The 15720-nt window shown below is 38.6% G+C and overlaps 1 protein-coding gene across 1 annotated transcript; it reads left to right on the forward strand.

The window, feature by feature from the left end:
• Nucleotides 1–8227: 8227 nt before the first annotated feature.
• LOC146872094 (uncharacterized) lies at nucleotides 8228–9961 on the forward strand. The gene has a single exon (XM_085664388.1). The coding sequence runs from the start codon at nucleotides 8253–8255 to the stop codon at nucleotides 9951–9953; it is 1701 nt and encodes a 566-aa protein (XP_085520514.1). The 5' UTR covers nucleotides 8228–8252; the 3' UTR covers nucleotides 9954–9961.
• The last annotated feature ends 5759 nt before the right edge of the window (nucleotides 9962–15720 follow it).

Here is a 15720-nt window from a genome sequence, read left to right on the forward strand (position 1 = left end):
CTTCGATTCCACTATAAAATTGATGTTTGATCTTATGAAATGCAATGTTCTGAATCGATTGGTAACATTTTTCAATCTGTGGCACAAGTATTTAGATAGATTTGACGATTTTATCTTCTCATATACCGAAATTCGCATACGTCGATTACATTTTTCGACAAATTTCATGTTATAACGCGTATTTACACATAGTAAAAACGTTATATTCTTGTTATATTCTTCATTCTGCGTCGATAGAATGTAAAATCATTGAAATCGGACGAGATTTGTCACGTCGCCGTATAACGACGTGTGGTACCCAAGCATCTCTAGACATTAGTATATAGGATACGGAAATGCTAATCCCACTGTCGGTAATCATACTGTCTCTAGTTCTACTTTAGATAATCCAACATCGGTAATTCTGCTCTCGGAAATCTTCTGTAGGTTAATCTACAGTGGGTAACGCCATAATAATAATTAATCGCACCTCAGAAATTTTAACAAGAGATATAATTCACTATTATTATTAAAATGGGAACACTATTGTTAGATAAGGTTCACTTAATAAATAAAAAGAAAGAACATATGTCAAAATAAAAATTGTTAATCAAACAGAATAAAGTACATAGGTAAGACCTTATATCTAGAAATTAACAATATATATATATATGTATATATATATATACATATATACGTACACGCATAAAAACAGATTAATAATAGATTAATAGCGGTAAGGGACCTTATATTACATAATTATTAAGATGAGAATCATAATTAGAAATAACAATAATTATATACTATTAAAATCCTCGCACACTTATAATGGCACACATTATTAAATAATAATTATTAAAATAATAATGTTGTAATATTTAGAATATAAGTAATAAAGATAGAGCGACAAGCCGAGACATTCATATCACGAATGGCTAGACTACATCCTGTGATAACCGCATTCCAGAGCTAAGGATTCCTGGAATTACGTCGGGTGATAATCGCATTCCAGAGCCTAAAGATTCGTGGAATTACATCCGGTGATAACCGCATTCCAGAGGCTAAGGATTCCAGGAACTACATCCGGTGATAACCGCGCCTGGGAACCGAGAATTCTGTGAAATGTATCCGCTGATAACCGCATTCCTGAGGCTAAGAATTCTCGGAACTACATCCGGTGATAAGCGTCGACTGGCAGCAATTCCCAGGAAAGTAACGAAGGAATGCTTGTACTACATCACGCCACTCCTTTCCCACGGGCAATACCCTCGCGTGCTGGCGGCAAGTCTGAGCGGCGCGCATGCGCAGCAACATCATTGGGGAGTCAACCAAGTGGGAGACCAGCGGAGCGGCAGCCAGTCTTCATCCGTCGCTCAATCCGATCAGCAGCAATACTTTTAGCTCCGCGCTTAAGATAAATCAACTTAACATTGTACTTAGGAATTATAGACTTATCTACTGGGTAGTTTTATCATTACGACATACGATTCATAGGCAATTACGCCTTCGAGAGCGACCGTATGGTTAAACAAGTATAAGGGCCATAACGGAAGAATCTTTCTTCTCTCTTTCTACTGGTTAATTCGGGTGAAGTTGTAAATTAGTTACAAATTAGAATAAATAAATATTACGCGTATCCCGAGTTCCGCGCACAAATAACTAATTCATGGTTTGAATCAAATGTTTTACCGAACTGTATATTTAGTGTATTTTTAGTGATATATATATATATTAAATCGTTATTGTTAAATTGTGGTGATACTTTTCATTCATCTCGTTGTCCACCGAACTTCCCATCCATTCATCTAAAGAATCTGAGGGCGTTTGAATTAATATCTATCCAAGGGGGCGAATTCCAGTCCAGGATATACGGCAACCCCCTGATATCATTCATTGGTTGGAAAGTCTTGGCAGCGGTGGTAAGTCAGTAAAAATATATTGGCGCTAATATACATCAAAGGAGCGGACGGTTTTCTATGCGGCAGCCATTCTTCGAGCAACAGGAATCACTTGCTCTCAATCCCGAGTCCTTGTACCAAAACGAGAGGAGTCTGCGAGGTTGGAGTAGAAGGGTAGTCCTTGACCTGACCGTATTAGCAGCTCACAATTAAAAATTCTTTTTTTTTTGTGTTTTCTCCCGTCTGGGACGTAACAAAAATTATAAGAAAATTTTTGGTGGCAGCGGTGGGATGGTAAAGCCTCCCTTGGGACTTAACTATTTCATTTACCTACTTCTTTTGGCATATTCGATTTTAACGCTAGAACCTTTCGCAACAACACTCTAAGAATGGCGGCTTCAAAAAAACCCGGTACTCCTACAAGGACCTCCCTCACGGAGGAGGAATTAAGAGCGTACGAGGGAGAGTTAGACGAACGAGAAGCAAGGATATTACTCTGTCTGGAGGAAAATAAAGCCACAGAACAAAAAATCAAGAAATTAGAAAAGAAAATGCGGGAACGAGAAAGCGATATGCAAAAGTTAGAATCTGAATTAGAAGCGAGAATAATGAAAATTGAAGAACAGGAGAGAAATATCCAAACACATCTTCGCGAAATAACTGATCAAAAAACGAAATTGAATAACCGAGAGTTAGAAATAGAAAAACGTGACATAGATCTAGATAGACGCGAAATAAATCTTCAACGACGTGAAAATGAACTTCGCGCAAAAGAATTAGACCATCGGCACGAATCTATGTTAATAAATGAGACGCGAAATACGCCTATAGCCACGGCCATACCCCGTGAAAGGAGCCCGTATTCATCTAGGAGTAATCTGGAATCTATCGTCGACATTGACTTACCTAGGAGAAATCGTGTAACAGATGAAGAGAAACCTGAACCTAGACCGATTCGAACGAAACCAGTCCAAATCGCAGGGTCAGAATTAAAGCTAAAGGAAATAACCGAAACAATCCCGCGTTTTGATGGGTACAATATATCGGTCCTCCAATTTTCGAGAGCATGCAAGAGGGCTATGGATCTGTTCCTTGAACGTCCTTCCGGGGAAGTGGAAGCGATGCTAGTTCGAAGAATTCGAGCCAAATTAGATGGGCATGCGTATTCAGTCACAGAAGACCAGGAGCTACAAACGATAGAACAACTGGTAGGCTTGCTAAAAGCAGCCTTCCAGCCAGCCAAATCCGCAAGCCATTATAAGGGACAATTAGCTAATATCTACATGAAATCCAGGGAAAGGATCTTAGATTACACCGAACGCATAAAGGAATTAAAACAAGCCATAATCGAGGCGGAAATTAAGGAATCGGGAGAATTGTCAGATCATCAACGGAGACGAATTGAGTGCGAGGTACTCGACGCACTAGAGAATGGCTTGCCGGAGGAATATGAGTTACGGATGAAGCATGAAAGATATCACGACTTAACGACGGCGGCCAACGCCCTTCTAAGAATAAGTAGGGCCCTAGAGAGAAACCGAGCTCGTACCAGCAAGGAAGAATCAAGGGAGGCCCCTAAAATACGTGCGATCACGAGCGGAAAGACTATTTGCACAATCTGCAAGGGAAGCGGTCATATGGCAAAGGATTGCCGAATCAGAGGGAGACCACCAACCTTTTCGGAAATCACCGCAAGGCCTTCCTCTCCTCGGTCAAAAGACCAGGTACTAAATGTAGCTTTAAACAATAGGCCATTTAGCCCACGTGAACAGCGAACCTGCTACTATTGTAAGAGAATTGGCCACATTTTAAAGGATTGCCGGAAACTTAAGTACGATAGTGAACATAGAAGTGGGGATAAACACCACGCGTATAATTCGGGCCGTCAGAGCCCGGAGGATAGAACAAGAAGCCGCCGGAAATCGACGGAACATAGACCACAGTATAGCCAAGGCAATGACCGCCGGAGTTCGCCGCCAAGGGCCATTAATAGGGAAAGAAGCCACTCAACGTCCAGCAACCAGGGAAACCCTGTAAGCGGCCCGTCGAGATCAGACAGGAGCGGGGCCGCCATGGGAAACGCTCACGGACAATCCAATGCGCAGGCGACTCAATCAAACAAGTCGCAACAATAAATTATAAACCAACAGCAAAAGCACCTACCATAGTTATGGACATCGGGAATCATGGAAGACAGGTCAAATTCATGATTGACACTGGCGCAGAAGTTAACATTATCAAAGAAAGTGCTGTCGAATCGAATTCCTATATCGACAACAACGATGTAATAAAGGTATGTGGTATTACGGACGACCATATCCGAACGAGGGGTTCATTGGCCGCCCACCTCTTTGGGAAAAAGGTACGGTTTTACGTGGTGGGATCGAATTTCCCGATCGAGCAGGACGGTATTCTGGGAAGTGAGTTCCTGAAAACAGTTGGTGCTGATGTAAGCTACACCCAACAGTGTATGAGGATCGCGGACAAGGAAGTGCCTTTCACAGACAGACAATTCATGCGCGTATCGGCAAGGACGAGTGCGGTGTTTCATTGCCGTGTCAAGAATCCCGAAATCGATGAAGGTTACATTCCACGGATAGAATCCTTACAGGGAATATACATGGGGGAAGCCATTGTTAAAAATCACCAGGGTCGGGCTTATCTCAGGGTGATAAACACCACTAATGAGGATCAGGATATCGTGATTCCCACGCTGGAATTACAAGCATTCGAAGCACATCAGGACAAAATACGAGATACACCAGGAACATCAAAAGAGGAAATAACGGTATGCGTCGGAACGATCAAGAATTGTCAGAAGAACCATGATCAAGATAGGCGGAGGAAGCGAGAGAACAATAATAGGGCAAAGGAGGTTGAAGCACTGTTACGTCTAGATCATTTGAACAACGAAGAAAGGAAGAGCGTCATTGACCTCTTATCTGTCAGCGCAGACTGCTTTCATCTCCCAGGAGAACAGCTGGAGAGCACGCAGATGCTGACGCATAGAATTATTACTACCGATGAGATACCGATACATACCAAACAGTACAGGTTCCCACCCATACATAAGGAAGAGATAAATAAACAGACACAAGAACTGTTAGAGAGTGATATAATAAGGCCATCCCTCTCTCCTTACAATTCCCCTATCTGGGTAGTACCCAAAAAGGCTGACTCAATGGGAAATCCCAAGTGGAGAATGGTTATTGATTATAGAGGACTTAATGAGAAGACTGTCGGGGATGCGTATCCCCTCCCTAACATTACAGAGATACTCGATCAGCTGGGTTCAGCGAAATACTTCTCTACCTTCGACCTAAAGTCCGGATTTCACCAGATCGAAATGCACCCAGATGATAGCCACAAGACCGCCTTCTCGACACCTCACGGGCATTTCGAATTTGCGAGAATGCCGTTCGGATTAAAGAATGCTCCAGCCACCTTCCAACGGCTCATGGACCTCGTCCTGACGGGTCTTCAAGGCGAAGAAATGTTCGTCTACTTGGACGACATAGTATTATACGCAAGGTCGCTCCATGAGCACGAGATAAAATTTAACAAGCTTATAGGTAGACTAAGGAAGGCGAATTTGAAGCTGCAGCCTGACAAATGTGAATTTCTGAAAAAGGAAGTTATTTATCTGGGTCACATCATCGGCAAAGACGGTGTGAAACCGGATCCGAAGAAGCTACGTGCCGTAAAAGAATTCCCGCAACCAAAGAAAGCTAAGAACGTTCGACAATTCTTGGGACTCGCGGGATACTATAGGAGGTTCATCCCCGGATTCTCTAAGCTGGCAAGACCTCTCACAGAGTTATTAAAGAAGGAAGTGACATTTAAGTGGGGTGAGCCACAGGAAATGGCATTCGTGACACTACGAGACACGCTGTGCAAGGAACCTGTGCTCCAATACCCAGACTTCAGTAGGGAATTTAACGTTACTACGGATGCGTCAGGTTATGCTATAGGTGGAGTGCTTAGTCAGGGACCGATAGGGAAAGACCTGCCTATCTCTTATTGTTCAAGACTACTAAATATAGCTGAAAAGAACTACTCGACCATCGAACGCGAACTCTTAGCAATAGTCTACGCCGTGCACTACTTTAGGCCATACTTATATGGCAGGCAATTTACGCTAGTTACTGATCATCGTCCACTGGTGTGGCTAAAATCCCACAAAGATCCAACTTCGCGTTTGACCAAATGGGGTTTGAAACTAGCCGAGTACGATTTCAGAATAATATACAAGGCAGGCACAGCCAATGCAAATGCCGACGCTCTTTCGCGAAATCCACCAGGAACGGCGCAGGTCTTGCCACTACATAGAGACGACAGCTCCTCAAACGAGTCCTTGTATTCTCGCAGGTCAGGCACACACGGATCTGATACAAGAGAGCTAGAGAAGCTCTTCGATCGGATAGACATAAGTAAGGTGCCAGGCAAGACGGAGGGTATTTGCTCAAATAATTCTCCTATCATTGCTGATAGCGATTCAGACTCCAGTTCCGATACTTTATTCGAACCAATATCGCGACCATATGAATTGCAGAATCAGGAAGAGTACACATTCAGAATTTCACAGAATCTTACAGAAACTAGAGATAGATTAACAATGAGAAGGGATAATCTAGCTATCTTCATTACTCAGAAGGGCAACCCTTGCGATGAGGGTGCTAAACAGCTTCAGGATATGAATAAACTCCCAAATTACAAGGATTTAACTCTAGGTCGGGCAAGGGTCACTAAATATGGATCTAAAAATCTAATATCATTAGTCATTAAGGAAAATAATAATGTGATAACGGATGTAGAAATTCTGAATGATGCTCTGGAATCGCTCCTATCAGTGACAAGGGAACTAGATTTGCGTACGGTAAGCATCTCCAGTTCGAACAGAATAGATGACATACCATGGGAATATATCCAGCAAAGGTTAGGAGAATTATTCGACGCGGAAGATTGCACAATTTGCTTCTGTAAAAATTTGATTAGAATACCCAAGGAGAATGAGCGCGAGGACCTAATACGCGAAAACCATTCATCTGCTTTAGGGGGTCACAAGGGAGTGACCAAAACTTATAGCAGAATAAGAACGAGATACTTTTGGGAAAATATGAAAGGGCAGATTCAGACCTTCATACAAAATTGTTTGGATTGCCAACTGAAAAAGCTAGTTAGAGTCAAAAATAAGCAACCAATGGTGTTAACGGACACACCAGGATCTGCATTCGATAAAGTAGCACTCGACGTAGTGGGTCCTCTAGCCCAGACTGAAAAGGGGAATAAATATATTTTGACGATTCAGGATCAGTTAACAAAATTCTCTTTAGCCGTCCCTCTTGCGAGCACAACATCAATAGACATTGCCAATGCTTTAATCTCAAATTTAATTTGTAAGTTCGGAGCGCCTAGGGCAATACTCACAGACCAAGGATCAAACTTTTTAAGTACCCTACTACGAGCTATAGCACGTAAATTTAAGATAAAGCAGTACAAAACTACAGCTTTCTACCCACAGTCAAACGGATCATTGGAAAGGTCTCACCATGTCCTAATCGAGTACCTGAAGCAATTTACGGATAAGGAAAAAGATTGGGACGAATGGGTAGACACGGCTATCTTTTCATATAATACAAGTGTACACGAGGGAACACGATACACGCCCTACGAACTAGTCTTCGGAAAATTAGCTAGGGTTCCAGCCTCAGATCCACCTTTGGACGATGAAATGGACAGGACATACTTACAATATTACGCGAATCTAATAAACAAAATAAATAGAACACAAGAGGTAGCACGACAAAATTTGATGAGATCGAAGGAAACTTCAAAAAGGTATTACGACAAGAAAGCAAGACCGTTAACGCTAAGGGAAGGGGATAAGGTATTTTTACTGAAGGAACCTACTAACAAATTCGGCAACCAATATACAGGACCTCATCAGATTTTAGAAATACTCCCTCGAAATAATGTTAAACTATCAATAGGAAACCATACTAGGATAGTGCATGCTAATAAGTTAAGAATATCTAAAATGAAATAGGTTAAGGTGATTATTTTACAGAAACCATGGGGCTTCTCGGAATTTTAATAACAACCGTAGGAATCATCTCTGAATGTTACTGTTTGTTGGGGTACGACTGTGGGGGAGGATCAACCAACATCACAACAATTTCACTATTGGACACGGGAGAATGTAATATCCCATCACATGCACCCAATGCTACAGAAGTCTACATTCAGCTTCTACAATTAGCAGAATACGATTACACGCACGTATACCAATGTCGAGTGGAGATTGATAGAACAATTTATTATTGCGGAATGTCATCACATGTGTCAGCTGTTCAAAATGGAAGGCGAATATACCTGATGGACTTAACAGCTGAGGCATGCAAGGCCACGTTCAACACCGGTATAATGGGAATAACACCGACCCTGCAGGTATCAGGATTGCGGGCCAATGCCACCGAATATCGGAGTGCCACATTAGCAGGATCAATTTCAATGGACGGCAAGTGTTCGGGAACACAATACGCCGATCCGTACGGCACGTGGGACAATGTAGTGGTGCAAGCATCACTCAAAATTAACATCAAGGAATATTATGCTACTGTAAAGATAAGACAGAACAACGTGATTTTGAGCAAAGGAGAGGTGTGCGTATTTACGGATGGAATGTGCCTAACCGACGAGGAAGGAAATGCGTTTTGGTCGACCAGGCCGGAGTCGTCCTGTAACTTCGATAACTACAAGGTGTTATATGAAGGATTTGCGACCAAATTAAAAACCATGGGTAATACGGAAGTATACCCGGACATATACACCATCACGACTCAAGACGTTACATTCACCTTGGAAAAAAGAGCAGAGCATCATTTGTGCGGATATACTTTACTACTGAGCGAGCATCCAAAATTATTCATTCTAGAGACGCAGAAAGGAAGGACCTTTGCGTCAAAAGCAAAATTATCAGTCGAAAACCTCGATCTGTTCGCTTATGTTAACTCCAAATTTGTTTACCTCGAAAAACACATAAGAACGCAAATGACAGCCCTGTACAGCGACGTAATTAGGCAAAAGTGCGAACTAGAAAAACAGGTCCTTAAGAACGCTTTGGCATTAGCAACCCTCCGCCCAGATGAGTTCGCTTATACAATCATGAAGGCAGCTGGGTACATGGCAGTAACTGTAGGGGAAGTCATTCACATAGTAAAATGTACACCCGTCCCAGTCAGCATTAGGCAATCAGAAGAATGTTACCATGAACTACCTGTCACGCACCAGAATAACAGTCTTTACCTGACACCAAAATCGAGAATACTGGTAAAGACAGGCACCATAAAGGAATGCAACGCACTACTACCATCCATGTACTACTTGGAGGGAAATTGGTACAGACTGACACCGAAACCTGTGGAGGTACTCCCTCCTCAAACACTCCAACCATTAACAAAGCTAGCATGGAAATATATTAATACCAAGAACTTAATGACGAGCGGAATATATACTCATCAAGACTTGGACAACTTACGGGACCACATCATGTTCCCCGCAGAGAGACCAGGACTTTTAAATACAATTGCCAGAGGAGCGACAGGACACCGTATCCCACCTAACACTGTTTCGATGTATAACTTATTGGGAGAAGCAGACATCAACAAAATTACGGATAGCGCAATCTCGAAGCTGTGGCAAGGCTTTTTAGCATTTGGATCAGCAAGTGCTGGAATGATCGGATTATTTATCCTAGTTAAAGGCGTAAAATTATGTGTCGACGCCATTATCAGAGGATACGTGCTCCATACTGTCTATGGATGGAGCTTACATCTGTTAGGAGCCATCTGGAGTTCGTTGACGCATCTACTTCTTCATCTGGGACGATCAGATAAGCAAGACGGAAGGAAGACAACAAAGGGTGAAGGAAATAGTGATACCATTGAAGTAACGGTGGACGACACAAAAGATGATGCTACTCCGACACCCGCAACCAGAGGAAGTTCAAAATATCCGATTCTCGAAAGCATCCTAGCAGCTCGTAAAAACAAGTCGTCAGAAATAGAAATTTCCTAACGACTCAATTAAGGGATGAGGTGTCACGTCGCCGTATAACGACGTGTGGTACCCAAGCATCTCTAGACATTAGTATATAGGATACGGAAATGCTAATCCCACTGTCGGTAATCATACTGTCTCTAGTTCTACTTTAGATAATCCAACATCGGTAATTCTGCTCTCGGAAATCTTCTGTAGGTTAATCTACAGTGGGTAACGCCATAATAATAATTAATCGCACCTCAGAAATTTTAACAAGAGATATAATTCACTATTATTATTAAAATGGGAACACTATTGTTAGATAAGGTTCACTTAATAAATAAAAAGAAAGAACATATGTCAAAATAAAAATTGTTAAACAAACAGAATAAAGTACATAGGTAAGACCTTATATCTAGAAATTAACAATATATATATATATGTATATATATATATACATATATACGTACACGCATAAAAACAGATTAATAATAGATTAATAGCGGTAAGGGACCTTATATTACATAATTATTAAGATGAGAATCATAATTAGAAATAACAATAATTATATACTATTAAAATCCTCGCACACTTATAATGGCACACATTATTAAATAATAATTATTAAAATAATAATGTTGTAATATTTAGAATATAAGTAATAAAGATAGAGCGACAAGCCGAGACATTCATATCACGAATGGCTAGACTACATCCTGTGATAACCGCATTCCAGAGGCTAAGGATTCCAGGAACTACATCCGGTGATAACCGCGCCTGGGAACCGAGAATTCTGTGAAATGTATCCGCTGATAACCGCATTCCTGAGGCTAAGAATTCTCGGAACTACATCCGGTGATAAGCGTCGACTGGCAGCAATTCCCAGGAAAGTAACGAAGGAATGCTTGTACTACATCACGCCACTCCTTTCCCACGGGCAATACCCTCGCGTGCTGGCGGCAAGTCTGAGCGGCGCGCATGCGCAGCAACATCATTGGGGAGTCAACCAAGTGGGAGACCAGCGGAGCGGCAGCCAGTCTTCATCCGTCGCTCAATCCGATCAGCAGCAATACTTTTAGCTCCGCGCTTAAGATAAATCAACTTAACATTGTACTTAGGAATTATAGACATATCTACTGGGTAGTTTTATTATTACGACATACGATTCATAGGCAATTACGCCTTCGAGAGCGACCGTATGGTTAAACAAGTATAAGGGCCATAACGAAAGAATCTTTCTTCTCTCTTTCTACTGGTTAATTCGGGTGAAGTTGCAAATTAGTTACAAATTAGAATAAATAAATATTACGCGTATCGCGAGTTCCGCGCACAAATAACTAATTCATGGTTTGAATCAAGTGTTTTACCGAACTGTATAATTAGTGTATTTTTAGTGATATATATATATATTAAATCGTTATTGTTAAATTGTGCTGATACTTTTCTTTCATCTCGCTGTCCACTAAACTTCCCATCCATTCATCTAAAGAATCTGAGGGCGTTTGAAATAATATCGATCCAAGGGGGTGAATTCCAGACCAGGACATACGGCAACGCCCTGATATCATTCATTGGTTGGAAAGTCTTGGCAGCGGTGGTAAGTCAGTAAAAATATAGTGGCGCTAATATACATCAAAGGAGCGGACGGTTTTCTATGCGGCAGCCATTCTTCGAGCAACAAGAATCACTTGCTCTCAATCCCGAGTCCTTGTACCAAAACGAGAGGAGTCTGCGAGGTTGGAGTAGAAGGGTAGTCCTTGACCTGACCGTATTAGCAGCTCACAATTAAAAATTCTTTTTTTTTGTGTTTTCTCCCGTCTGGGACGTAACAGATTTCAATTTTTTATTTTTCGTCGTTACGCGTATATGAGCGAGAAATAGTATATACGAAATGAAACAATTTTAAAAACTTCGATTCCACTATAAAATTGATGTTTGATCTTATGAAATGCAATGATCTGAATCGATTGATAACATTTTCCGATCTGTGGCACAAGTATTTAGAAAGATTTCATGATGTTATGTTCTCATATACCGAAATTTGCATATGTCGATTACATTTTTCGACAAATTTCATGTTATAACGCGTATTTACACATAGTAAAAACGTTATATTCTTGTTATATTCTTCATTCTGCGTCGATAGAATATAAAATCATTGAAAACGGTCGAGATTTCAATTTTTCATTTTTCGTCGATACGCGTATATGAGCGAAAAATCGTATATAGGAAATGAAACAATGTTAAAAACTTCGATTCCACTATAAAATTGATGTTTGATCTTATGAAACGCAATGTTCTGAATCGATTGGTAACATTTTTCAATCTGTGGCACAAGTACTTAGAAAGATTTCATGATTTTATCTTCTCATATACCGAAATTCGCATATGTCGATTACATTTTTCGACAAATTTCATGTTATAACGCGTATTTACACATAGTAAAAACGTTATATTCTTGTTATATTCTTCATTCTGCGTCGATAGAATATAGAATCATTGAAATCGGACGAGATTTCAATTTTTCATTTTTCGTCGATACGCGTATATGAGCGAAAAATAGTATATACGAAATGAAACAATGTTATAAACTTCGATTCCACTATAAAATTGATGTGTGATCTTATGAAATGCAATGTTCTGAATCGATTGATAACATTTTTCAATCTGTGGCACGGGTATTTAGAAAGATTTCATGATTTTATGTTCACATATACCGAAATTCGCATATGTCGATTATATTTTTCGACAAATTTCATGTTATAACGCGTATTTACACATAGTAAAAACGTCATATTCATGTTATATTCTTCATTTTGCGTCGATAGAATATAAAATCAGTGAAATCGGTCGAGATTTCAATTTCTCATTTTTCGTCGATACGCGTATATGAGCGAAAAATCGTATATACGAAATGAAACAATTTTAAAAACTTCGATTCCACTTTAAAATTGATGTTTGATCTTATGAAATGCAATGATCTGAATCGATTGGTAACATTTTTCAATCTGTGGCACAAGAACTTAGAAAGATTTCATGATTTTATCTTCTCATATACCGAAATTCGCATATGTCGATTACATTTTTCGACAAATTTCATGTTATAACGCGTATTTACACATAGTAAAAACGTTATATTCTTGTTATATTCTTCATTCTGCGTCGATAGAATATAGAATCATTGAAATCGGACGAGATTTCAATTTTTCATTTTTCGTCGATACGCGTATATGAGCGAAAAATAGTATATACGAAATGAAACAATGTTAAAAACTTCGATTCCACTATAAAATTGATGTTTGATCTTATGAAACGCAATGTTCTGAATCGATTGGTAACATTTTTCAATCTGTGGCACAAGTATTTAGAAAGATTTCATGATTTTATATTCTCATATACCGAAATTCGCATATGTCGATTACATTTTTCGACAAATTTCATGTTATAACGCGTATTTACACATAGTAAAAACGTCATATTCTTGTTATATTCTTCATTCTGCGTCGATAGAATATAAAATCATTGAAATCGGACGAGATTTCAATTTTTCATTTTTCGTCGATACGCGTATATGAGCGAAAAATCGTATATACGAAATGAAACAATGTTAAAAACTTCGATTCCACTATAAAATTGATGTTTGATCTTATGAAATGCAATGTTCTGAATCGATTGATAACATTTTTCGATCTGTGGCACAAGTATTTAGAAAGATTTCATGATTTTATGTTCTCATATACCGAAATTCGCATATGTCGATTACATTTTTCGACAAATTTCATGTTATAACGCGTATTTACACATAGTAAAAACGTTATATTCTTGTTATATTCTTCATTCTGCGTCGATAGAATATAAAATCATTGAAAACGGTCGAGATTTCAATTTTTCATTTTTCGTCGATACGCGTATATGAGCGAAAAATCGTATATAGGAAATGAAACAATGTTAAAAACTTCGATTCCACTATAAAATTGATGTTTGATCTTATGAAACGCAATGTTCTGAATCGATTGATAACATTTTTCAATCTGTGGCACAAGTATTTAGAAAGATTTCATGATTTTATCTTCTCATATACCGAAATTCGCATATGTCGATTACATTTTTCGACAAATTTCATGTTATAACGCGTATTTACACATAGTAAAAACGTTATATTCTTGTTATATTCTTCATTCTGCGTCGATAGAATATAAAATCATTGAAAACGGTCGAGATTTCAATTTTTCATTTTTCGTCGATACGCGTATATGAGCGAAAAATCGTATATACGAAATGAAACAATGTTAAAAACTTCGATTCCACTATAAAATTGATGTTTGATCTTATGAAATGCAATGTTCTGAATCGATTGATAACATTTTTCAATCTGTGGCACAAGTACTTAGAAAGATTTCATGATTTTATCTTCTCATATACCGAAATTCGCATATGTCGATTACATTTTTCGACAAATTTCATGATATAACGCGTATTTACACATAGTAAAAACGTTATATTCTTGTTATATTCTTCATTCTGCGTCGATAGAATATAAAATCATTGAAAACGGTCGAGATTTCAATTTTTCATTTTTCGTCGATACGCGTATATGAGCGAAAAATCGTATATACGAAATGAAACAATGTTAAAAACTTCGATTCCACTATAAAATTGATGTTTGATCTTATGAAATGCAATGTTCTGAATCGATTGGTAACATTTTTCAATCTGTGGCACAAGTATTTAGAAAGATTTCATGATTTTATCTTCTCATATACCGAAATTCGCATATGTCGATTACATTTTTCGACAAATTTCATGATATAACGCGTATTTACACATAGTAAAAACGTTATATTCTTGTTATATTCTTCATTCTGCGTCGATAGAATATAGAATCATTGAAATCGGACGAGATTTCAATTTTTCATTTTTCGTCGATACGCGTATATGAGCGAAAAATAGTATATACGAAATGAAACAATGTTAAAAACTTCGATTCCACTATAAAATTGATGTTTGATCTTATGAAACGCAATGTTCTGAATCGATTGGTAACATTTTTCAATCTGTTGCACAAGTACTTAGAAAGATTTCATGATTTTATGTTCTCATATACCGAAATTCGCATATGTCGATTACATTTTTCGACAAATTTCATGTTATAACGCGTATTTACACATAGTAAAAACGTTATATTCTTGTTATATTCTTCATTCTGCGTCGATAGAATATAGAATCATTGAAATCGGACGAGATTTCAATTTTTCATTTTTCGTCGATACGCGTATATGAGCGAAAAATAGTATATACGAAATGAAACAATGTTAAAAACTTCGATTCCACTATAAAATTGATGTTTGATCTTATGAAATGCAATGTTCTGAATCGATTGATAACATTTTTCAATCTGTGGCACAAGTATTTAGAAAGATTTCATGATTTTATCTTCTCATATACCGAAATTCGCATATGTCGATTACATTTTTCGACAAATTTCATGTTATAACGCGTATTTACACATAGTAAAAACGTTATATTCTTGTTATATTCTTCATTCTGCGTCGATAGAATATAAAATCATTGAAATCGGACGAGATTTCAATTTTTCATTTTTCGTCGATACGCGTATATGAGCGAAAAATCGTATATACGAAATGAAACAATGTTAAAAACTTCGATTCCACTATAAAATTGATGTTTGATCTTATGAAACGCAATGTTCTGAATCGATTGGTAACATTTTTCAATCTGTGGCACAAGTACTTAGAAAGATTTCATGATTTTATCTTCTCATATACCGAAATTCGCATATGTC

The sequence above is a fragment of the Vespa mandarinia genome, unplaced genomic scaffold, assembly GCF_050613455.1.
Source record: "Vespa mandarinia isolate Hongniang unplaced genomic scaffold, ASM5061345v1 scaffold_55, whole genome shotgun sequence".
Classification (NCBI taxonomy): domain Eukaryota; kingdom Metazoa; phylum Arthropoda; class Insecta; order Hymenoptera; family Vespidae; genus Vespa; species Vespa mandarinia.